Genomic DNA, 23,273 nt, shown 5'->3' with positions numbered 1-23,273 from the left:
CCAACTCTGCGCGTACTGCAATCCTCTATGCTGTCCTTCACGTGGCAAACTTTTTTAAACACAAATACACGCGTTAAGTTCGATAACGTTGGGAAAGTTACCAAATGTAGGAAAAACACATCCAGTTTAAAAAATTCAAATGAAGGGATATACAAAAAGTCAAAATCACAGAGTCGAATGGGTGTCTTGAAAATTACCTCCGGATGACTGCCACGCGGCGCTTTTTCATTACGTGAACTGCATTTGGCAGGACGGGCACTTGGTATTGTGGGACGTCAGGAACCACCTACAGGGGGGTAAAAAAAAAAACGGAAACGTGAAAAAATGCAAAGACGCATCATGGGTAAGCAAAACAGACGATGCGCTATCATTGTGCGGTACGTACTTGTGTAGGCAGTAGCTGTGGTAGGAGGTGCCGCACTGGGAGCAGGCCTTATCACAAGTCTTCGTCTCGTATAAAATCATGAAACAGATATTGCACTGGGATTTATTCTCAAAGTAGCCATTCATGAGGCTGTCAAATTTTACAAACATCTCGTTAATGTTGCCTGTACGGGCATATTTATACATGCTCTTTATGGAGTTATGCACGTGTGCCTTCTTGTCTGCAGGGGGGGTGGTGTGAAGAAAAAGCGGTTCACATGGTATGACAAGTGGGCAATATAGAATAGGTACTCATAATCAATGAGTTCTTTTCACGCGTTAAAATATCATATATATATATGTCATACTGTTCAACGGGTCGAAATGAATATTTTTTTTTTTTAAATGCAGGGATCCCCAAAAGGAGGGAAAGCATTTTATTTTCCTCACCTAGCGATTCAATCCTGTCACTTATGACCAAGTGCGAAAACGGATAGTTGGGGAGGAAGAGCAAAGTCAACTTTGCAGTCACGTCCTCGAACTGCTCACTGTCGTCTTCCTTTATCTTATACTTAAATGTGAGCGTCTTCGTAAGGGGGTCATACTGGAACGTGGTGTTAATATACTCTCTGGAAATTTGCCTCAATTCCTTCAGCTGGTTTGTTATGATTATATTTGAAAAAAGGATTTTGTTGAAGTTTACAATGTCGTGTAGCTTAGTTTCGTTTGTTATGGTGATGCATTCGTTTGGGTATATCGTTATGAGACGCAGGATAAGGTGCAGGGCGAGCAGGAAAATGTAGAACTTTTTTCTCTCTTTGATTGGGAAGGGCAGATTATCCACCTCATTACGTCTGCATGGGTTTCCTTCCCACTTGTTCTTCGTTGCGCTTCCCTCGAGGATATGTCCGACGTGCCTAATATCGCTTAAAAAGTCACCCACACAAAAATTGTTACTTTCTACGAAAGCCATGAACTGCTGGTGTAACTCCGGCTCGTAGATAAAGTACTCACCGGACAGACATATGTTTAACATAGAGAGAAGGACTTTCAAATAATTTAAGTCTACGACGAAGGAATACAAATCTATGATATTTTTGTTCAGGTCGATTAGGAGAGATGGGTTCTTCAGTTGGTTCTTCAAAGAATGCAACGGGTTCATTTTTTTCTTGTAATTATCTTCCCTCTTTGTGCGGTCCGCTGGGGGAGGCAGACCTACAGATTGGGGAATATCGTTTCGACTACCATAATTGTGTGATGTTTCCTCTTCGCAGTTCTGCATCACCCTGGTGGGGCTCAACGTGGGGCTATCCTCTCTGCTGCTGTTTGGAGTTTCTTTGCTCTTCCCTTTGGATGGACCGACGGTAGGGAAGCCTCCGTTTGGTTCGCTCAAAAAGGCCTCATCGCTATCGTCAGAGGGGTTACACAGGTTGTCACGCTGCACAGGGGCTGCCCCCACTCCTGCCGTGTCCACTTCAGGTTGCCTGTCCGGTTCTACCCCCAACACGCGACCGTCATGCCCATCGACACCCCCCCCCGCAGCGGAAAGCAAAAATAAGTTCCTCCCCCCTTCATTAATATGCAAATAGGAACTTATCACAGAAAACGCAAACATATGTGAGCTCCTCAACTTATGCAGTTCAGCAAAGAAGAGGCAATTCATGAGAAGAATACTTAGCGTTTTTTCAACGAAAAAGTTGCTCTCTTTGCATTTGTCTACATTTGAAAAGAGGATAAAAAGATAATAGGTGTTTACATAAAGGTCCAGCATTCTTCTCATCAATTTGGCCAACCCATGTCTGCTTAGTTCCAATTCATCCAGACGGAAAATGTCTGTTGTGATGTCGTCGCAAAAGTGGGTAATACTATCTGGAAGAGAGAACAAATAAATCTTATAAAGCGACTTGATATTTTCCCCATCCATCTGTATAAGTAGTTTAACCATTTGTGTAGCTAGCGTCACCATTTCTTCATCCACCAATCCGTCATCATAGCAACTAATGGAGACGATGAAGTAAAGAAGCTTCACTAGATCGGATGTAATTTTCTTTGTTCCCTTAAAGGTCGATAGATATGTTTTGCCCTCCATTTGACACTTCCTATATGTGTACTTCAAAAAATGTATTCCCATCTTCGAATGCAATAACTGGTGGGACTCCCTTTTGCTTTCGATTCTTTTCTCCTTCCCTTTTTGTTTCTTTAGTTTGTTGTCAACTGGGGGGGGGAGTATCTTCCTACTGTTGCTATATCCTGTGAGGGTCTCATTTAGGGTCTTCCATTTCTGCCTATGCAGTGCGATCTGCTCGTCGTGCATCTTTCGGTAGAAGTTTTTCACAGTGATCAGGTACTTGCGGAAGGCCTCCTCCACGGGGTTGGCATCACACGGGGGGACATCACTTGGGGGGACACCGTTCGTTATGGTTATGCTTTCCCCCCCGTTGGGATGGTCGCCCCCCCCGGGAAAGGCGCCCCTCACAAACCCGAGGCAACAAAAGAACACGTCAAAGTTGTTCCAAGTGATATACTGGAGGGCCATCCCTAGCAGTACCTTCCTCCTCACGATGACGCACTCGAACAGATTAACGTCTCGGTATCTGCTGCTTATGCATATCAAGTGGTACAGAAGGTTTAAGCAGGGCAGCTCTCCCTTAACGGTCAGGGAAAGGTTCCTCTCCACGTAGGAGTGCAGACCAACCGGCAATCTCTCCTTCAGTTTGGCGATTTCATCTTCGTAATTCTTCGTGTCGAGGTGGAGGTCATCCTCCCTGGCAACATGGCTGCCACCCCCAGCGCAGAGAAGGCACTCCTCAAACAGGAACACCTTCACCTGCAAGTCGAACAAGCTCTTCACCTTAAAACTGTCCAGTTCTCGAATGACGTCCCTCATCGCATCTGGAGAGAACCCCCCACTGCCTCTTCGATCCGTTAGGATGTGTCTACAAATGTTAAAGACGTCCCATTTATTCACCTGCCTCATGACGCACACCACGTCTGATATGCTCACATGGTTGGCAGGTAATTTCTTCCTACTCTTCTTCCTCTCCAGCTGTCTATACACATAAATGAGCAGATCCAGCATCCCCACTTCCTCTCCCTCATCTGTTTCTACCTTATCCCTCAAGCTGACTATGTGATAGAACAACGATCTACTCCTAATGTTGGAATACGCGAAATGGTAGAAAGTGCAGAATGGATATACTTCCTTTTTGTGTGACTCCTTCTGGGCCTTCTCCTCACCTGCCCCTGGAGTTGTCCCGTCAAAGCATAGCATGGTGAATCCCTTCAAGTGGCCAACGGAAAAACGTTCCACTTGGTAGTACAGTTTGTACAAACCTAGCAGTCTCTCTATGAATCTCGTGTTTAGGATATCCTTCCTGCGTAACAACAAGAATGCTTCTTCAGTGTTCTTCTGTTGGACACTTCCTTTTGTGGGACGCTCCTCGTCTTCCCTCTTCAAATGGTTCATAGCCAATGCGTAGTTTGCGTAGTTTCCGTAGTTTGTGTTTTCTTCTTCCTCCTCCTCACCAATGTAGGTTAACCTTACCAAAGAGTTACTCACCAGTAGGCCAACTTTAAAATGGTCCCCCTCGGCCACTTCACTCGTGTCATCACTTTCGCTTTCATCAAAGTCGTCTTCAAATTGGTTCATGGTAGATGTGAAGGAGGACCACACCTTCCCCCTTCCCTCCTCCTCATCGTTCTCCCTACACCATTTATACACATCCCGCATTACCTGCAGGCAGGAGAATGTACTGTCCTTACTGAGTCTTGACGAGACGAACAACTCCTTCATATGTCCCTCCACTTGTTCGTCTTTCACATTCAGGAGAGTTGCAAACAACAAATGTAGGTGAATATCTTCCAGTGGGACAGCCTCCTTCCTTCTTCCCATTGCATAAGAGGAGAAGAAACAGGAAAAATCTTCATCCGGGAGGGCTCGACTTAAGTTCATTTTTTCCCTATACGCATGAAATAAACCTTGGTAGAACTTCTCTCCAAAGAGGTCAGGATGGTCTTCTGCGTCCCCCTGCAAAGCGGCGTAAAACGCCTTCAGTGATGCGCCTCCACCCATTACATCCTGCTGGAGGTAGTATCTGTATAATTCGAGGGCCGTCTCCGAGAGGTCGAAAAACTTGGTGCGCTCCTTCTTCATAAAATTGATCAGCTTCACGCAGATAGCTAGCTGCTTCTCGACCGTTTCCTCAGTTGGGGGTGCTTCAAAAAGTGCCTGAAAGGGGGGTAAACATAAAGAAGCAAGTGCACATTAGCATGTAGAGACAGGTCCTATGTATATAAACAGGGGGTCACACACGCAACAATCGGAAACGCAATTTGTGTAGCATCGAAAATGCTAAAAAGGGACGTATCGCGTTTATGCTTACCTCCTGCAGGGACTTGGCCAGTGCATCACACGACTTCCCCCCCTTGGAACAAATAAACGCCAAGAGGTTCAAACTCACGTCCAGGGAGCTGAACAGGGCATCTCCCCCATGCGTTGCCTCTTCTGCAAGGTTCACCTTCTCCCTGTGCCCACGTTTACCCCACGTTAGGAAGTCCATAAAGACGTAAAATACCCTCTCCAGAGAAACCTCATCATCCTCCACTTCCCCCTGCGCCAAGAAAAACTCCAAAAGCCCCCAATGCTTCTTCACCATTCCAGCGGCTTCGTAATTTCTTCCCTCTACCAGCAGGCAGGCGATTTTGAAGGTGCCCTTCAACGTTCGAATGAAGGCTACCCTCACAGGGGCATTGCTTCTGTTGGTTACATCTTCTGGGTTGTCCACTTCTACCCCTGGTGGGAACACCACTCCTTTCAGTTCTGTTAGGAGGTTCAAAATGAAGTCTACCGCATCGTGATATTTGTGCCTCCCGCTGGGGTTGTCACCACATTGGGGGGATCCCTCCGATCGGTCAACAAATGTTTCACATTCCATCGTATGACCTGCCCCCAACTGCTTCGCCAAATCGTTTGTGTACCGACTTAACATGTCCAAACAAGTGAGCAAAACTGTGTGTGCACACTTGGATGACTTGAGAAAGTTTATATACGTACGGATGAAGTTAGTCTCGTCCAGCTTCTCTGCAATTATTTTCCTCTTCAATTCTTCAAACTGGTCCTTGTCCTTACCGTCCTTACTTGGCTTCTTCTTGTGGCAGTAGTACATGTTGGAGAGGGCTTCACATAAATGGTTTACCCTCCTGAATGAGCATTTGTATGTCACACCAACTTTCTGCGCAAAGATCGTCTCTAACGGCAGGTGCAAGATGCTTTCACTGAGCAAGGTATAGCAATCCGATTCGGAAAGGGAGTACTGAACACCTGCATCTTCCCCCTGGATGAGACCCATCCCATGGGTTGCTTCCCCCCCGTCGAAGTAACCAAACAAATGCTGCAACAAATCGTAGTACACAACTAGCGAAGATGACATCCCGTGCAACAGCAAAAAGAGAAATAAAAAAAAAAAAAAAAAAAAAAAATCTCGAATATCCTCCTTCTCAAAAATAAAAATGAACAAAGAAATGTTATAATTGAAAATGTCATTCTTCACATTTTTGTTGTGCTTAATTAGGGACAAATAACTTTTCAAAAAATTCTCATTGATCATTTTTTTATTTTCCGAAAAAAAATACAACAACAGCAGGTGGTTTATGTGTTTGAGGATGTACTCATCTTTATTGCTGACGACGGAAGAAATGTAATTGCAGATGGATACGTTGGCTTTTTCTTCTTCAAAATCGGAGTAGTTCAATTTATACTTCTTCAGCAAGTATATAATGTTGTAGACTGCCAGGAAGAGCATTTTCTTTACCCGCTCGTTGTCTTTACTTTCTTTGTAAATTGAGTTGATCGCATTGAAGAAGAGGTTGAACGTGCTAGCGAAGGTTGGAAATTCCTTCCTGATGAACTGCTTCACTGAGTTGACGTCTCTGCGGTTCGGTGAGGCCGTCTCATTGTTGTCCTCCACAGGGGGGGTTGCCTTCCCCCCTTCGTCGTCACACCCCTTTGCAATTCTCACCAACATGTACAAAAGGGATGGATAAAAACAAACAACGTTGAAGAGGTAAACACCATAATCGTAGTCCTCGTCGTTCTTCTTATTTTTCAAATTCTTCGTGACTTCCTCACAGAGGGGACCACCAACATACTTCAGACAGTTATACAGGTTTGTCAAATTGACCTTCAAATTTTTGATCACTCCGTATAGCTTGAGTTCCTCCTGTAGGCGTATCTTTCCCGGCTGTGTTTTTTTTGCCTTCACTGGAGGGTGCTTAACTGGGTCTTCCACCAGACTGGACTCTTGGGTCTTCCCCTTGGGGGGGAAAATGGAGAGCAAAATATCCGCCGCGATGTTTTTTACCTGTAGGGGGGGAGAAGCAACAGTGTGACAGCTGGACCGATGCGCTGTCGATGCGTTGTCGATGCGTTGTCGATGCGTTGTCGATGCGTTGTCGATGCGGCGTGCACTAATAGACGCCTCGTCCGGAACCTGTTGGCCTTACATTTTTACTGTAGTCGAAGAGAGACAAAAAGAGTGGCGGCAAAAACACACTCAGGTGGGCCTTGATCTTCGTCTTAACTTTCACTATGAACAGCTTCAGACACAGGTTTAAATCTGTGAAATGGGGCAAAGAAAACAGCTTGGTGAAGAAAGGGGAAAAAGCAATGCGGCTGCAATAAAACTGTGATGCCGCATAACGGCAAGTCAAACGAGCTCCTTACTTTCCCTCAGGCCATAGTTCGGGTGATATATCAACTTTTTGTAAACGCTTATGTAGGATGCGAAGAGGTGGCTCACTTCGTCTTCATCGTACTTGCTCAGGTGTTGAATTAGTTCCTACGGGTAGGAATCACATACGGTGTGGATTACACAAATTAGCGGAAAAAAAGAATCCACGAGGAAAGTACCACAAATGACCATGCAAAAATTGAGACGTTTCGGTAGGTCAGTCCATCCACTTATCTCCACAAGCAACGATACAGAGGGGGAAAAAAAAAAAAAAATGTCAAAATAGCTACTTACACTTATGGCCTTCAACTTCGTTTGTAGATTTTTTTTGTGCAACTTATTTATACAGTTAACAATCAGCTGGGAATTCTTCGACTCGACTTCCGACAGGACGTTCTCTGCACTCTGCATGAAAATGTTGGTCAACAGGGCATCTTTGCTAACTGTAGATGGGGAGGGGGGAAAAGGAAACCCACATGCGTGAGCAGTTATGTGTGTACAACTACGTTCGGGTGCAGGTAGATCTGCACTCTCGGTGAACAGAAGGTAGAAGCGTCACCCTGTGGCGGTTCAACATATTTGCTCAGTTCTGGACACAACGGTGACGCTTTGGACTGCGCCAGTGGGGATTTTCCCCGTCTCTCTCGGCGCCCCCCAAAAATACCATCACATCACTTTTCCATGTTTCATGTATGTTCATGTAATTTTACAGTAGTTCCCTTTCGGCACGTATTCCTCCTTCAACTTGACGACTTTTTTTTTCTTCATGGTTGGTTCGTTGGTCGGTTGGTTGGTCGGTTAGTTGGTTCGTTCATTCGTTCGTTGGGACGGGGGCAGTTGTTCCTTCTTGTCAACTGCTACGCGACAAAGGCTGTGCCACTTGATGGGCTTTTCCCGCTTCCCCTTTGCGCTAACCGATCGACCGTTGCACCAGGGTGTCAAATAACAGCGGGGTCTAAATAGGCCCAAATGGGATAATCCCCGATTCGCTAGCTATGCTAAAATGGAGTAGGGCAATTCATAGCGCTTCACCTGCGTAGGTTACCACATCGATGACATCCCTTTTCGCAATAACGCGTGACAGCAGTTTCTACCTCCGTTTGTCGATTCGTTCAAATAATTATGCAACAGGGAAAAGTTCACATGTCATGTGGTACTCCAGTGTAGCGTTTTTTTTTTTTTTTTTTTTTTTTTTTTTCTTCATTGCTCCGTTGGTGGGATGTACTAATAGATGAATCGTGGTCCTGTGTTCCCTAGGCACGTTGCGCACTTCAGCATACCGCACCTTCGCAATGTTCGCCTTCAATTACAAGCATTCATAAAACCTAGTACAATCACTTAGGCGCATGTATTGGTGTTGCCCGTATTGGAGTCTCCCACATAGCTTAAAATTTAAACGCCCAAGCAGCGCGAACTGCGTCGCCTTCTCCTCCACCCCATCAACATCGTAATGAATTCAACACAAATTATCGCCAACGCTATTAGAAGCAAATGCATACAATGATGCCATACGTCAGAGAAAAGTTTACCATGCTCGTCAGTTTTGTTACCCATACGAATGCGCATAATTTTATGGAGACATAATTTTCCTGTTTTCTTTTTCTTTTTTTTTTTTTTTTTTGTGTAACGGAGAGTAACATTGTGAATTGCCACAATGAGGGAATTCAGGAAATACAATAATAGTACGTCAGGAGGGAAAGAGAAATGTCGTGGAGAAAGCATCCATGGAGAGGATGAAACGAACGATGCAGACGCGGCCCCTCCGGTCAATAAGCACCCCCACGAAGTGATAGCTCCTGCCACCTGCACAGCTAATAGCATTCCTCTTTTTTTTTTTTTGTCCCCCTTTAGACGATCATCATCACCGGAAACACTACCATAGACAACACGGCGGTTATAACAACTCCCACGTAATGACCCATTAGAGGAGAGTTAGAGACGGGGCCCCTGTACCCATCGGGGGATGCATCTGCCTGTCTACACCCCACGCGGCCAACGAGATAAACATTGCTTCTATGTATTTCCCCCCTCCCGTAGAACGAAGGTTACAAGACTAACCCCCACCACAACAGAATAAACAAGTACAACAACAGGAATTCCTACCAGGTAGAGACACGCCAACCTGCATGCGTGCACCTCTAATAGGCGCTGTAAAGGAAAATTGCCAAGGTGGACCTCTTCACCAACCACATTCGACACGTTCACCGTTATCCCCTTATTTGTGTCTTTTTTCTTTCCCCCTTGAAGTACCACGACGAACGGGACAGCCAAGTGCGTGTGAAAATTTCAAACCTGGACTACACCATCTCGAAGAACGACTTAGTGGTACCGTCAGCATTTGTGTTGGCCATAGCGATGGCCCTAGTGGCCGCACCTGCATACGTATCTATGATCGCATTGTTGATGTACACCCCTATGTTCTTGCACCACGTGGTCATTTGCTTCCCCCCCCTTCTGCAGGAACTCTTCAGTAACGTGTGCAAAGTCGTGAATGCCTGGATAAACTACGACCACACGGACAGATCGGATGTAATTTGCACTGATGAAATGGAGGAGGGGCTAACGTCCGGGCTGCTTCCCTCCCCTCCGCATGTGCGCTTTTCCCCTTTTGAACATGTGTTGACTACCACACCACTGACGTGTACACCTTTTTTCCTCCACTCAGGGCACAGGCGTGTGCGTTTTCGAAAACATCAACGACGCGCAGAAGGCCATAGACAAATACGACGGTTAGCTGGGAATGGAGGAGAGACAGTTTCCTTAAAGTGCAAAACTGCACATACGGATGGGCAGGACATTCCAACTGTGCACACATCTTTGCACAATCAGCATAACTGTTGTAATTTTTTTTTTTTTTTTTTTTTTGTCCCCCCCCGCGCAGGGTCCGAAATAGAAGGAATGGCAATCAAAATGGAAATAATACATGGGAGAAATTATGGCTACAGAAAGAAGTACAAAAGTAGATGCCCTTGGTAGGAGGGCCACGCTGTGCTTCCCCCTCAGGGGCTTTGATCATTTGTTGCCAAGCTGCTAACCGTTTTGATTTTTTTTTTTTTTTTTTTTTTTTCCTTCCCCTTTTTTGATATTTTGCCTGACCTGTTCATAACTTTTTAGAAAGAAAAAAAAAAAAAAACAGCGCGATGTCAATTTGGCTATTTTTTTTTTTGTATCTTTTGAGTGTAATTTCTCCAGGATGGGTGAGGCGAACGGTGAGGAGTCCGTCCGTCCTCCGTTTCTGCCATCCCGGTTGGGCTATATCTTACGGTGCGCCCCAATTCATGTACAGCTTGATCTGACGAAGGAGCTCCTCCGAAATGTCATTGCGCATCGAAATGATGTCCTCCACCTCGCTGGCACTTAGGTTGTTCTTATTTTCCTCGTAAAAATCCTTAAAGTCCTGCAAGTCGTTTATGTTAAGTAATTCGCAAATTTCCAGCAGCTTGGTGAACTCCTTCTTCACGTTGATGCTGGTGAGAGAGGTGAAGAACAGCATGAGGTTTCGGATGTCGTTGTCTAATTGGACGCAACCGTAGAGGCTAAATTTCTTCGTGCGCACGATCCGCTCGATGTATTTGCAGATCTATAAGGGGAAAAAAATATATGACGCATGAAAATGTGTATGTGGGGCAGTGGCCACCTTTGCAACGTCACGAGGGTTACACAAACACACACCAATGAATGCACCAATGTATGCATGCACGTATGTATGCGTGCAGCAGTGTGCTCACCTTCTCAGCCAGCAAGCCAACGCATATTTGAAAGATGTTCTGGTTAAAGTATTGCGAAATGTGATAAACGATCAGCTTCATCCGGCTCACCAAGCCGTTAATGTAAGGGTCGTTGAGCTGGTAGTAGGCGTACTGCTCACTGGTTATATCAAAGTTCACGTTTTCGATGATGACCAGCTGTCCAATAAAGTGCACCTTCAAAATGTTCAACAGATTTTTACAATTTTCGACACTGAGCTTTTCGAAGTCGCTAAGTAGGTTGTCGTAATTGGCAAACGAGTTGGTAAACATGAGGAGATAATTCTGCGTTTCCTTTTGCTTCTCCTTTTCTTTCTTCTTTTTTTTATCTTTTAAAAATTTGTCCACAAAATAGTCGTGGATGAACTGCTTGAAGTTCTGTATGTACTGGTGGCAGGAGTCTATGTTGTTTACACAATGGGGGTAGCTGAACTTGGAGTTGATTGTTTGGCTGTCCATGTTTTTCCTGTCAGACAGAGGATTGAAGAGGCTCTCATAGTGCTCCGCTGTTAGGTAGTCGTAGATGCCCTTCGCTTCGCTACCCACCTGAGGGTGGTCTCCACGTGAGGAGTTATCACCCCCCCCACGTATTGCACCATTACGACCAGCATTTCCACTTGGAACGTCGTTACGGCCTGCCCCCCCCTCCGACGTTTCACTCCTCACGTAACTAAGCGAACTGACAAGGTTCTGCGCCAGGGCCACGGTACGGTTGTTCCCCTGGCCCTCATCCACGTAGTTCGTCTCATCGATGCTGCCCAACAGAGCCCTAAAAGAGAAGGGCTTCAAATTGGAAACATCGTGAATGAACGCAGCGTATATACTTTTACTCGTTTTCAAATTCTCACTCAGGTAATTTCTCAAAGTGCTCCCAATAAACAAAATGATGTGGTTCACCAAAACGCACATAGTATTAATATCGTTCATGTTAATACTCCTACAGACAGACTTCTGAAAAATGAAAAACGCATCGTCCAACAGGGTGGATGTGTACTCATTGCTGCTACTACTGTTCATCATTATATTTTCGAAGTTTGCCAAATTTTCGTAAAAATCTTTTGCGTCCTTTCTTTTACTCTTCTCCTCATCCATTAGAGACAACATAATGTCGTCTGTCAAAACGAATGCCTTATCGATACAATGCTTGGTGAAAATTATCTCATAATCGATGTACGAACATAGGCAGTCTTGTATACATTTTACGTAAGGCAAATTTTTAAATAAACCTGACTGTTCAGAAAAAATTTCTTTATTTATGTAGCTAGCCAAAATGAACATGGTATCCAATTTTCTAAATTTTTCTTCCCCAAATTGGTGTAAAAATTTTTTTATGTTTTGAAAATGATAACACAGTAAGGATAACATCTCCACATTTTTGTCCAACTTGGTTAACTCATTGTAGTTGTCGATACGTAAGTGTTCTGCCTGACTGCAGAAACTTGAGCATATGGCTTTTACGACTTTATTAAAAAGTAACTCAGCCTTCCTGTTGTAAATAATGTAAACTATATGATCTCCCAGGAGCTTTTCCAAAAAGGCGTTGTGTCTGTAGAGGCAGGCGTACGTCCCTTTTATGCATTCTACGTATACGCTGTCTTCTGTGCTCACTACTTTCCGGGTTAGAAGGTCCAGCTGCTTATCCACTTCCATCTCAACCAACTTCATGGCCACGCGGCACACGAACAGGTATTCCCCGAAGTGGAGCAGCTGATCCTCCAAGGGGACGGGAGTGGGGGCTCCTCCGTCAGGATGCTTTTCACCGTGGTCGCTACTGTGACTGCCCATCGCGCTTGCCTCATCGTTACTTTCTTCTTCCGATCCTACATCGGATCCCTCACCGCCCCCCTCAGAAGAGTCCCTTTTCTTCTCCCTCTGTTCATTCTTCTCATTATGCTCCTCCTTACCCCCCCGACTGCGAAAAATACTCAAGTACAGGCCTAACTTCGCCCTAACCCCATCCACATCCTTCAACTTTATGCACTCACAAATTTCTTCCTCGATGAGACCCTTCACATGGTCATAATACGCGTTCAACAACTTTATGCTCTCTTCATCTGTCTTGCATATCTGTGCATACGCCTGTCCTTGCGCATGTGTGTGGGAATGTGCATCGTTATTATGTTCGGGGGGGTCCTCTGAGAGTTGCCTTTCCCTATGCTGGACATAGTTGATTATGTCACTTTCAATGACTGCGTCGTCTCCTGTGAGGAGGACGACTGCCCCCTTGGTGTGGTAGGCATGGGCTAGGGAACTTCCCTCATGGGGGATGCTTCCCCCGTTTGGAATGTTCCCCACACGCAGCAACCCGGACCTACCATATGTATAGAGACACCTCCTTACCTGCAAAAACTGATTCAGCGGTTCGATGGCGTCCAGGTAATTCCTCCTCACACAACCCTCCACCTGCTTTATATAATCCTGCAGCTGAATTTTTAACGTAGTATATTCATACGATGCGTTAACATTTGATATGGTCTTATAGATCCTTTCCATCTGCGAAAAAGCATCATAGTTGCACTTCTCCCTAAGGGAGTTGTTAATTCTATTGATCTTCTGCTTAAACAGCAAGTGCTTCTTCACCTGTATGTTTATGTTGTCGATGTTGTTTACGAGGTTCTCCTTCTCCTTCTGCTGATTCAGCCTTATTTTTAGGTCGCACTTGTTCCTTAGGATGTCCAGCTTTTCGATGTACTGGTTTATTCTTTTTATGTTTGATTCTTCATCCCTCTCGGGATGATGTGTTTGCGAGTTTTGGGATCCACACGAGCTGCATGAGTCAAAGGTGTCCTCGTCCGGGTAACTCAGCTTGCCGATATCATGATGACCTCTCCATTCGTCACTCTCGCTGGACGATCCGCTGGAAAACCACTTCCCCGTCATCGTCACTGCAACGGTGCGATTTCGTTATGTATGGGGTCAGGTTTTTCCTTCGCTAAACAGGAGGCTTTTCCTGAACCTGTTTCATCGCCGTGACTCTTCTAAAAGGAATTCCCCCTTCGTCATAAGGGGGACTCTCCCCGCACGGGAAGTCTTGTTCTTCGTAACAAAAAAAAAAAAAGAAAAACGGCGAAAAGCTCGTAAGTCAACAAAATAGTTACCAAAGGTTCACCTAAAAATGGCTGCCACAATGTTGTAAGGTCTGCTAAACATTTCTCTTCAGTGTATTACACGTGAGAAGAGGGGGGAAGGCGACCCCGCAAAATGACCATCCTAACTGCATCGCACAAACATCCCGCAGTGCATAAAAGGTTTTGTGGACGAAATGTGTCCCGCGTTCATCACGAGATCGTTCTAATGGCACCCGTGCGTACGTGGTCGGGCAGGGGAAATAAAATATGAGTGCATTGCAAAAGTGACAGTAGTTGCGACAATGGTGTGATAAGATTAATGGTGCATGAGACCTCCTTCCAGGACCCCAATTTTAGTCGAAAAAAAAAATAAAACTGCCTCTTCACCCACAGGGGATACATTTGGGGGACCACCTTTTTAAATTCAAGTCCAATGTCCCCCCTCTACACACGCCGCAGTGCCCTGAACAAATGTGTTAGCTTAAAAATGGCTGTTTTTTTTTTTTTTTTTTTTTCTCTGTTCATACGGTTTTCGCAATTATGGAAAAGGAGCACAAAATGGCTAACCGTGCGGAGGGAAAAACTAACGAAGGTTTGCAGAAGCATGGAGGATCTCTACCCGCATGCCCATTCGTTCCCATTTAATTGACACCTATGTTGGGGTTAACGCACTTTGTAAAAACCCTTCCCCCCTTTCCTGTGTGGGAAGGTTTCCCATTAAGGTGGGTGACAAAAAAATGCCTGAACAGGTCAGGTGATAATTTCTCCAAAAATAAAAAATCACAAATCTGGGTGTGCATACAATACACCCATTTGATTTTATCCACACACAAAAAAAGTGGGAAATATAAAAATACAAAAACATGTGCTGTCGTCCATATTGCCATGCATGATCGAACTTTTGACAATGTCCCTGGCGAGTTTAGTACAATCTTCTTTTGTGAGCATATGCCTGTGCATCATTTTGTTTATGTCCCTTTGGGGGGTACTTCCTGCTGTGGTTGTCCACAACTCGCGCGTGTTGTACGTTCGGTATAGCTTCCTCACCTTGGTATACACGGATTTGTTTTTTTTTAAAATGTTCAACAGGAACTGCGGGTTGACGTGCTCGAAAACGCCGTCTGAGGCAATGATCAGCAAGTGGAAAAAGTTCCTTCTTTCCTTACAACATAAATAATTTTCATTCATGGAAACACTTTTGATGTTAATGTAGGGTGCAAACCGCTCGTTTATCTGTGCAGGAATATTTTCTTTTTTCTTCTCCTCCTGGCTGCCAAGCACGTTACTGTTGGGCGCGCCGTCCCTGTAAATTTTTAAACACAATCCAGCGGGGGGAGGTCTTCCCCCGGAAGGTTGACGCGCTTTAGGGGGTATCTCTGCTCTCCTCACAATGGTGCTACGCTGTTGATTAGTAGGGCGCATCGTGTGAGTTTTCCCCCCATGGCGTCCCTCCGGAACGTCCAAAAGGACAATCTGCCTGATGGGCCCAATCTTGCCATAGCTACTGAGGAGGTAGCTCCTCCTGCACGTCCCGCAGAACTTCCTTAAGTATAGATAACGAATCGTATTCGCCAAATTAATGTTATTCATGTCGTACTTGTATACATTCGAATCGCTGGACAAGATGAAGTGCCCATTGCAGTACTTCCTCTTCAAGTCGTAGTCTCCAATAACTCTACACGGATGTAGGCACCCGTCCACTCTATTATATTTTATTAAATCGTAGGATAGGTTTCCTATGTTTATTTGTCTACCGCGTTCGCTTAGTAGGTACCCATTAAGCATTGCAATTTGTTTGTTCAAGTGGATATCCATCTTGGTCTTTTTCATATCGACCTTCTTCTTTGTCTTCTTCACGTTGAGAAGTTCCTCCATCTGTTCTTCGTCCTGCACACCCCTTCGAAATTTGTCCCCAGGGGGATTACTAACGCTAACGGAAGAATCCCCATTCTCGTTGCGCCTTTCCCCTGTGCTCACTTGCTGACCCACTAACTCCTCACAGAGGTGCATCTTATACATCCGCAAGTACTCCATGTAACTATTGCAGTTGTGTTCGCAGTTCAGCTCGTTGTAAGAGAAGGAGTTCTCGTTGATGACGTATGCCTCGTATTCGCGATCGACGTCGCCATCGCTGCTAACCGTACCCGCTACGCGCTGCGTTTTCCTCTTGGGCTTTCCCCCTCTTCGCTTCTTTCTTCTCGTACAGTTCTCCTCCTCCGCTGGTTTATCCTGACTGTATTCAAACCTGTCCAGGTGAAAGGTCATGAGGGCGCACCTGCTGTCCCCCGTGTTGTTCACATAAAGGTAGTTCTCCCTCAGAAGGATGTTAATAATGCAAGACCCTGCACAGCTGCTACTCTTCTCCCTTGCACATTCCCGATGGTATAAAAAATCCAACAGGGGGTGTAGTATCTTTAGGGAGATATGTACATTGAAGAATGTGTGAACAAGCAGGTAGTAAAAAATCTTGTGCACATTTTGAATTAAAAAGTGGGAAGCATGCGAATCTCCATGACCGTCACATATGGTGAACAAGTGCATGTCGAAGTTGTTGTCCACCCCTCTGTTTTTGGAAGATCCATCCGAGTGTCCTTCACCTGACTTTGATTCCTTCGTGGCAATAAATCCCGCGTAGTATTGTTCAAAGAGATACCTTCTCATTTCGTCCATCCACCTTTTCCACTCTCTTGATCGCATCATCTTCTGTCTCCACCTCTTGAGGAAACTTCGAGAGAGCTCTCCCTTTCTGTCCAATTCATCTTTCCACATTTGCAGCTCCTTCCAGTTTTGATAAGACTCCACATCGGAATGAGAGAGAAAGTGGCACCTCCCCTCTTCAGCTAAACCACCCCTTTGTTCATCATCATTCCTGAATTTTTTTCCAAACATTGTCTTTTCCCTCTTTTGGCTAGCTGCAAGTAGATTGAGCATTTTTTTTTCTGACCTGTTCAGGCAAAATTGATGTTCCAAAAAATAATTCGTCTTCCAAGAATTCAACAGAAAATCGTTCGCCATGTTATCATATTTGAGCAGACGTCTGCAGGTTTTGCAGTTGGTGAGGTAGTCGGTCAGTGCGCCATAATTGTTTGTCGCGATTCCCCTTGGGGAGGAGTCACTCTGGTAGTTTTCGCCCTCCCTGTGGACGTATTCCTGTGTGTGTCCGTTCAAACCGTTAATGTTGTTCATTTGCCTAATAGTGGAAAAGGCAGGAAAATCCCCATCCGCAGATGCGCCTGTTGGCGTGCTGCCTTTTCCCCCATAACGCTTATTTCCATTATGGGGGAAAAACTTCACGTAGTTAAATTCGTCTGAGCAGCTGGAGGAGGTATAATCGCTCATCTTGCGGTACGATTCATTCTTTTTTTTCTTCCCCCCCTGTTTGGATACACCGTGGAGGTAGCGCAGGTAGGCACGATGCCACATCCTGCCCTGCTGGACATTCACATGTTGGCACTTTTTACAAACCTTACAGACGAACTTATAGTAATGGGAGAAGCGCAAGTTGGGGTTATATGTTTGGTAGAATTCTTCCCCCTGGTCATCTAACATTTGGGCTTTCTCTCCCCATTCGGTTAAACATTTTAACTGTAGTTTTTTTGTCTCCTCTTCCACAGCATGTGTGTCCTTGCGCACGTTTTTTTTCTCACTTCTCTGTTTGTGTCTGCTCACCTCTTTGTGGTTGCCAATCCTCTCTTCGTAAAAATACCTGCAGATTATGTCGTGGTTGGGGGGGTCAGTCGGTGGGTTTCCCCCCTCCAAGTGATACACTGGCAAGACGGGTTTTAAGTAGACCTTACATGTGTCTCCATTTGAACGTTTTGGGGGAGGATTCAATTCGTTTCCATATCCACCGAGGTTAGTCTCCCGAGCAGAGTCATCCCTATGGCGAACAATCGACGATCGTGTGGAAAACCTTTTTAACAGCTCATCGAAGAGATTGAATTTCCTTTTGCTGCTTCCCATGAGATCGATGACTTGCTCCACCTCCTTCCGTATTTTATAAGAACTGAATGAGGCATGCGAACATGTGTCCTCATTGTCATGGTACTTTCCCTTCTTGCTGTAAAAACCGTAACTGAAGGTGAATGATTTGTTTGTACGTTTATCACAACTTTTTTTTTTTTTCCACTCATTTATGGAGACACCCTTGGAGGGAATATCCTCCTTTGTGTGTACTCCCTGCGTAGCCATAAAACAGTTGTAACATTTTTTCCTCCCCAACAGGTAGGTACAATTGGCATAATTTCGCACCTGAGTTGTTAGACAATCAGCGATCGTGAAGCGTTTTCCCCCTTTGGGGGAGTCATGTCTCCACTTTTCTTTTTTTCCCTTATGGGGATGCACGGATTTCTTTTTTAAATGCTCATCATGGAGAGTCCTAAGCGCAGCAGATTTTTTCTTCCCCCTGTGTTGGGAAAAGTCAAACTGGGATAGCTTTCCACCCGTTGATGGGAGGTCACCCTGGGGGGTTATCTTCTTATGATTTTTCATAAAATGGTAATTCCTGGAAAAGGAGTGGTTCATTTTATTGTCCACCTCTGTGGAGGTACCATTTTGGTCATTCAACTTTTCGAGCGTATCACCGGAAAGGTATTTTCCCAACTTGGTTGGTGTCCTTCCTTCTGAGAAGCAGCAAACAGATACACCCTTCTTCCCATGTCTCCTTATCCTAACAACCCGTTTATTTTTCCGTTCACATTTCTTCCTATCTTCTGCAAAGTCTATGTCGACACTTGTCCCGCTTTCTTTTCTCGGGATGAGCACATTTTTCATGTCCGTTTTCCTCAGTAAGATATTACACTGTTGGTCAAATTCGTCACCGAGGAGGGGATCCATTTCGCTGCTCTATGTGGAACGCTGGAGTGCATGTGCTCACCTGATGGGTCACCTCCATGGGGAAGGGGGACTGCGAACCTCACGGCGTGCACAGCTGGTAGGTTACCTTGAGGGGAAAATTTTTGTTCTCACAGAGGATGGTTCCCCAAATGGGAGTGGCACCCTCAAGCTGACACGAAAACTACGAGGGGGGTTTGGAAAAAGGTGCAGCTAATTTTCTTCCCCCTTTTGTGCCAAATGGAAGAAGGCCACCCGTTTAGGGATTTCTGCACCGTTGGGGGCTTCCTCCAAAAAGGGCCCCACACTGGGGAAGCTCCCCGGTAGTAGTACTAGCAGCCGTGTGGCATCGACGCCACAGGGCTTTACACACGCAGGTGGTAAATCTGTTACGTGCGCCAAAAGACGCAGGAGAGGGCTGCTCTCCCTGGAAGCCAAAAAAAAAAAAAAAAAATTCCGCACAAGGAACCTTCTTCAAATCATAGGAGAGCAGATCGAAGTTGGGGGCCCTGCCTTTTTTTTTTTTTTTTTTTTTTTTTTTTCTCCTCATTTGTGTGCACCTGGGTATGTAATTTTACCTTCCATTAGTGCGATGTGCTCGGTTAGGCGGCTAAAGGTTCCGCTTCGGGGAACACATACCGCTAATTATTTTAATTTATTTTCCAAAGAGAGGAACAACGTACGTGCCACGCTTTTACGTACTTGTGTAATGCCGTAAAGGAATCCTTTTAAGACGACCCCCCCTTTTTTTTTTTTTTTTTCTACAGGTAGAAATGCGCGCGACTTTTGCGTGTACCTACCATGGAAGGATTATCATTTTCATTTTTAGTTCCTCTTTCCCGTTGCACTGTTGGAAGATGCGGCTACCTCTGCGCGTAGTTTTAGCAGCCAAAATGGAGAAGCATCATTTACGTTTGTGAGCACGTATGTGCGAGTTTCCTCCCTTCAGGATGTTCCACGTTTATGCGAATTAGCAACCTCTACACATTTTTTTTTTTTTTTTTTTTTTTTTTTTTTTTTTTTGCACCCGCGGCGTTCTTGACGCAAAAGCAGATCAAACGTGTGATGTGACTGTGTTTGCATGCATAGGAAGGAAAACAAATTATGCCGCCATTTCTTAGAGGGCGCGTGAAGGTTCTACCTGTTCCTGGGGTTCATCTTGCACCGCTCCAAATGAGAAAAAATAGCATTTGAGAGAATTGCGGCAAAATGCAACTAAATGCAACTCGCACCACAGCGTGCTTCCCATCGCGATAGCGCTTATTTTGTTCTACCATTTTGACATCATTTTTGCGGCATTTTTTCACATCATATTTTGCATCTTTTATCCTTCTGTGTGCCATGTTTGTGCCACCTTTGTGGAAATTCGTTACACCTTCACTTCATTTGCAGGTCCACCCAATGGGTAGGCACTTCGCTCGTAGGAGTACCTTATAGAACACTCCGCAGAACACCACACAAGAGGGGAATTTGCCCACCACTCTCCTTTCGACCCCTTGCACACCATGAACCCCAGCGCGAATAGGGAACACATCATCTCCATTCAGTCCCATGTTCTTGATGGGTTCTGCGGAAACAACATCGCTTCCTTCGTGTTGCGGAGGAGGGGGCACGCCCCAAAAATTTTCAACACGGTTCAATACTACTCCAAGTATAAGCACGTGGGGGTTGAAATGAAGCAAGAAGAAATGCAAACCATTTTGGACGCACTGAAGGGGGATCTAGTCGCCACAAGAAGTGGTAACAACGGAAGTGGCGTGTACTTCCTCACCGGCTATATAAAAACGAAGGAGTGCGTGGAAGCGGTGATGAGCCACATCTGGGACCTGAAAAATCAGCACAATGAAAAGAGGAACACGCAGTTGAATGGTCATTTGGATGCAACCCTGGAAATAGAAGAAAAAATGAACGGCGATGCTGCTAAATGGCATAACGGTAACTCCTGTGCAGATGATTCCTCCTTGGAAAAACTACTCAGCGTAGACTTCCTCTGGATTTGCGATCCAGTAATGGGAGACAACGGCAAGCTGTACGTCGATAAGGATGTCATCCTTGCCTACAAAAAGTGCATTCCCTTTGTAGATATCATGACCCCGAACCAGTTCGAGTTAGAGTTACTATGTGACTGGAAAATAAAAAATGAGAACGACGTAACCACATGTATTCGTTTTCTACTAAACAGAGGAGTCAAATTAATCATCGTAACTTCTGTTCAGTACCTGTCCGATAAGGACCACCTGTATTCATATGTTGGCTACCTAAACAGTCAGGGAGAGCTAGTCGCCTTTAAATATAAAATAATTAGGTTCGATTTTAACGCGTGTGGCTCTGGCGATTTGTTTGCAGCCCTGCTGCTCTCCTTCGTCATTAGGCACCGTGGAAATGTCCTGCTGATTGTTTCGAAGGTTTTGAACATTGTACATGTAAGGAAAACACATCGTGCGAGGAAAAATCAACCCGGGAAGGAAATCAACCGGGGAATGGGAACCCTGTCCCGTTTTCCTCCCCCCTTGCATAAACAGACAAGCGCTGTTGCGCGCCCTAAGTTACCTTCGCGCATTTATATACATATTATTTTGTTCATCACTCCTTCATGGGTACATATTTCCCCCCATTTTTTTCTTTCTCCCTTTCAGAATGTGATAAAGAACAGCCTAACCTCGGGGGAACTGAACATAATAGGTACATGTTCTGCACCGCAAGAGATTGCGCGATCGTGCCTACCGTTATATGCGCTCCCACCATTGTAACACACGCCCCCTCCTTTCCGCCACCCTTTTAGAGAACCAAGATATAATCGCCAGCGACGGATTCTGTGGCAACTTCATTAAAGCGGAGCCCGTTTGTGCAGCCCATCCCACACCCTAAATATGGATCCAACATGCCTTTGATTCCCTCCTATTTTTTTTTTCCTTTTTTTTTTTGTGTAACAGCATGTTGAAAAAAATAACATGTTCATTTTATAGTAGGAAAACGTATTCATTCGTTCGAATTTGTGTGACAAAGTTATCTTCCATTACCCAACGTGGTCAATTCGTTATATGTACATTGGAACAAATTGGCAAACGTGTCCTTCGATTTAAATTTGTATTCATATATATATATTTTTTTTTTCCCCATTTTAGCTATTTTTTTTTTTTTTTATGACTTGTTAAGGTAAATCATTTCGACAATGTGGGAAAAAAAAAAAAAAATATTTGCCGTAAAAAAGTGAGTCATCTTCCCATGAAGATAAATCATGCTTTTTTTCTTCCCACTTAAAACACGCATTTGTATATACATATATAGATATTTAAGGAACTACGCGCATGCGCAATTTTCTTTTCATCTCATGGTACATCAAAAGTACAGTTTGTTCCACTACCCGTGAAACATTTACACGATTTTGCCAAAGCACATTTATGGGAGTTGTGCCCCCCTAGGCCCCCTCCTCTTTTTGGCTATTCGTGTGGAAAATTGCCTGACCAGAAAAAAAAAAAAAAAAAATGTCCTATGGCTGGCTAACTGAAAGTACGTTATTCGGGAAAAAAGAAAAAGTCATTGAACTAGGCAAGGACAAGTTATTCAACGAAAGTAAAAATAATAAGAAAAGCGAAAACAGCATCGATCAGCTAAACGGAATTGTTAACTCGTACCTCCAAAATGTAAAGGAAAGCAAAAAGAATGAATTAGGGAGGAAAAAGGTAACGTGCAAAAGGGGGGCGAAGATGGAAACGTGGTCATCCGCCCAGCATGCGTACTTCACCCCAACGCGAACATGGGCAATCTCCCCTAAAAAAATTTTCTACATAAGTTGAAAAAAAACAACACACATGGGTAGTCCCTCGTTGTGCATCCCCATTGCGTACACATTTCTCTTGTTCATTCTCCCCGCAAGTTACCACACCTAACATCGTTTCTCTTTCTCTTTTTTCCTTCCACTCTACAGCTGAGTTATGAAGACAAACTGTACAATGCCAAAAATGACGGCGTGGAAAAGCGCAACAGACAAGACAGGAAAGACACCTCGGTGAAGAAGCAAATAAATAAGGTGAAAAAATATGAAGAGCTGAAGAAAGGGGGACGCAACGATCCCAAGTGCTTAGTCAATTTCGAATCCAAGAAGAAAATGGAAAGTGAACTGGAAGAAATTCGAAAACTCAAGGCACAGAGGAATGGCCAAATGTATGAACAAACCTGAGGGGGCAATTATACAATTGTTGTAGATTAAAACGGGACGTGCTTACGCAAGATGGATTATTTGTTGAGAGTACCCACCGTTCGAGGTAGGCATCATTTTTTTGGGACCCCTCTTAATGATGGTGATTCCCCTTCGGTATGTAACGTATGGCCATGCTTTAACCCCCCAAAAGGTCGAACTTGCGACTAAAACGAACAAAATACACGTAAAAGTGTAACCCCTTTTTTTAAAAAAATCCGCGAATTGTGCGGGCTATTTGTTGAAAAGGTTTCCACGTCCGAACCTTAATAACGTTCTCGCTTAGTTTTACGGGCACATGTTTATGCATTAAGCTCGGTTTCAATTTTTTTTTTTT

At 44.7% G+C, this 23,273-nt stretch overlaps 6 protein-coding genes across 6 annotated transcripts; 3 read left to right on the top strand and 3 right to left on the bottom strand.

Moving 5' to 3' along the window:
- Positions 1-95: 95 nt before the first annotated feature.
- On the bottom strand, positions 96-7,859 carry PCOAH_00035230 (Uncharacterized protein; the record flags this gene model as incomplete). Its single annotated transcript, XM_020060314.1, has 8 exons — positions 96-286; positions 386-605; positions 814-4,591; positions 4,746-6,722; positions 6,865-6,977; positions 7,085-7,199; positions 7,386-7,534; positions 7,802-7,859. 8 exons carry the CDS (start codon positions 7,857-7,859, stop codon positions 229-231), a joined length of 6,468 nt encoding a protein of 2,155 aa, XP_019915946.1.
- An 853-nt stretch (positions 7,860-8,712) lies between these two features.
- Positions 8,713-10,133, top strand: PCOAH_00035220 (RNA binding protein; the record flags this gene model as incomplete). The annotated part of the gene is made up of 7 exons (XM_020060313.1): positions 8,713-8,773; positions 8,943-9,001; positions 9,129-9,197; positions 9,339-9,416; positions 9,552-9,620; positions 9,757-9,820; positions 9,973-10,133. 7 exons carry the CDS (start codon positions 8,746-8,748, stop codon positions 10,065-10,067), a joined length of 462 nt encoding a protein of 153 aa, XP_019915791.1.
- Positions 10,134-10,350: 217 nt separating this feature from the next.
- PCOAH_00035210 (Uncharacterized protein) lies at positions 10,351-13,717 on the bottom strand (the record flags this gene model as incomplete). Its single annotated transcript, XM_020060312.1, has 2 exons — positions 10,351-10,671; positions 10,820-13,717. The coding sequence occupies 2 exons, from the start codon at positions 13,715-13,717 to the stop codon at positions 10,351-10,353; spliced, it is 3,219 nt and encodes a 1,072-aa protein (XP_019915712.1).
- Positions 13,718-14,724: 1,007 nt separating this feature from the next.
- On the bottom strand, positions 14,725-18,741 carry PCOAH_00035200 (Uncharacterized protein; the record flags this gene model as incomplete). The annotated part of the gene is made up of 1 exon (XM_020060311.1): positions 14,725-18,741. The coding sequence occupies one exon, from the start codon at positions 18,739-18,741 to the stop codon at positions 14,725-14,727; it is 4,017 nt and encodes a 1,338-aa protein (XP_019915563.1).
- Positions 18,742-20,243: 1,502 nt separating this feature from the next.
- On the top strand, positions 20,244-21,606 carry PCOAH_00035190 (Pyridoxine kinase; the record flags this gene model as incomplete). Its single annotated transcript, XM_020060310.1, has 3 exons — positions 20,244-21,161; positions 21,375-21,420; positions 21,521-21,606. The coding sequence occupies 3 exons, from the start codon at positions 20,244-20,246 to the stop codon at positions 21,604-21,606; spliced, it is 1,050 nt and encodes a 349-aa protein (XP_019915952.1).
- A 617-nt stretch (positions 21,607-22,223) lies between these two features.
- PCOAH_00035180 (Uncharacterized protein) lies at positions 22,224-22,918 on the top strand (the record flags this gene model as incomplete). The annotated part of the gene is made up of 2 exons (XM_020060309.1): positions 22,224-22,421; positions 22,667-22,918. 2 exons carry the CDS (start codon positions 22,224-22,226, stop codon positions 22,916-22,918), a joined length of 450 nt encoding a protein of 149 aa, XP_019915572.1.
- Positions 22,919-23,273: the final 355 nt, after the last annotated feature.

This window comes from Plasmodium coatneyi, chromosome 11, assembly GCF_001680005.1.
Source record: "Plasmodium coatneyi strain Hackeri chromosome 11, complete sequence".
Taxonomy (NCBI): Eukaryota; Apicomplexa; class Aconoidasida; order Haemosporida; family Plasmodiidae; genus Plasmodium; species Plasmodium coatneyi.
This window is presented reverse-complemented; position numbering and strand designations above follow the sequence as displayed.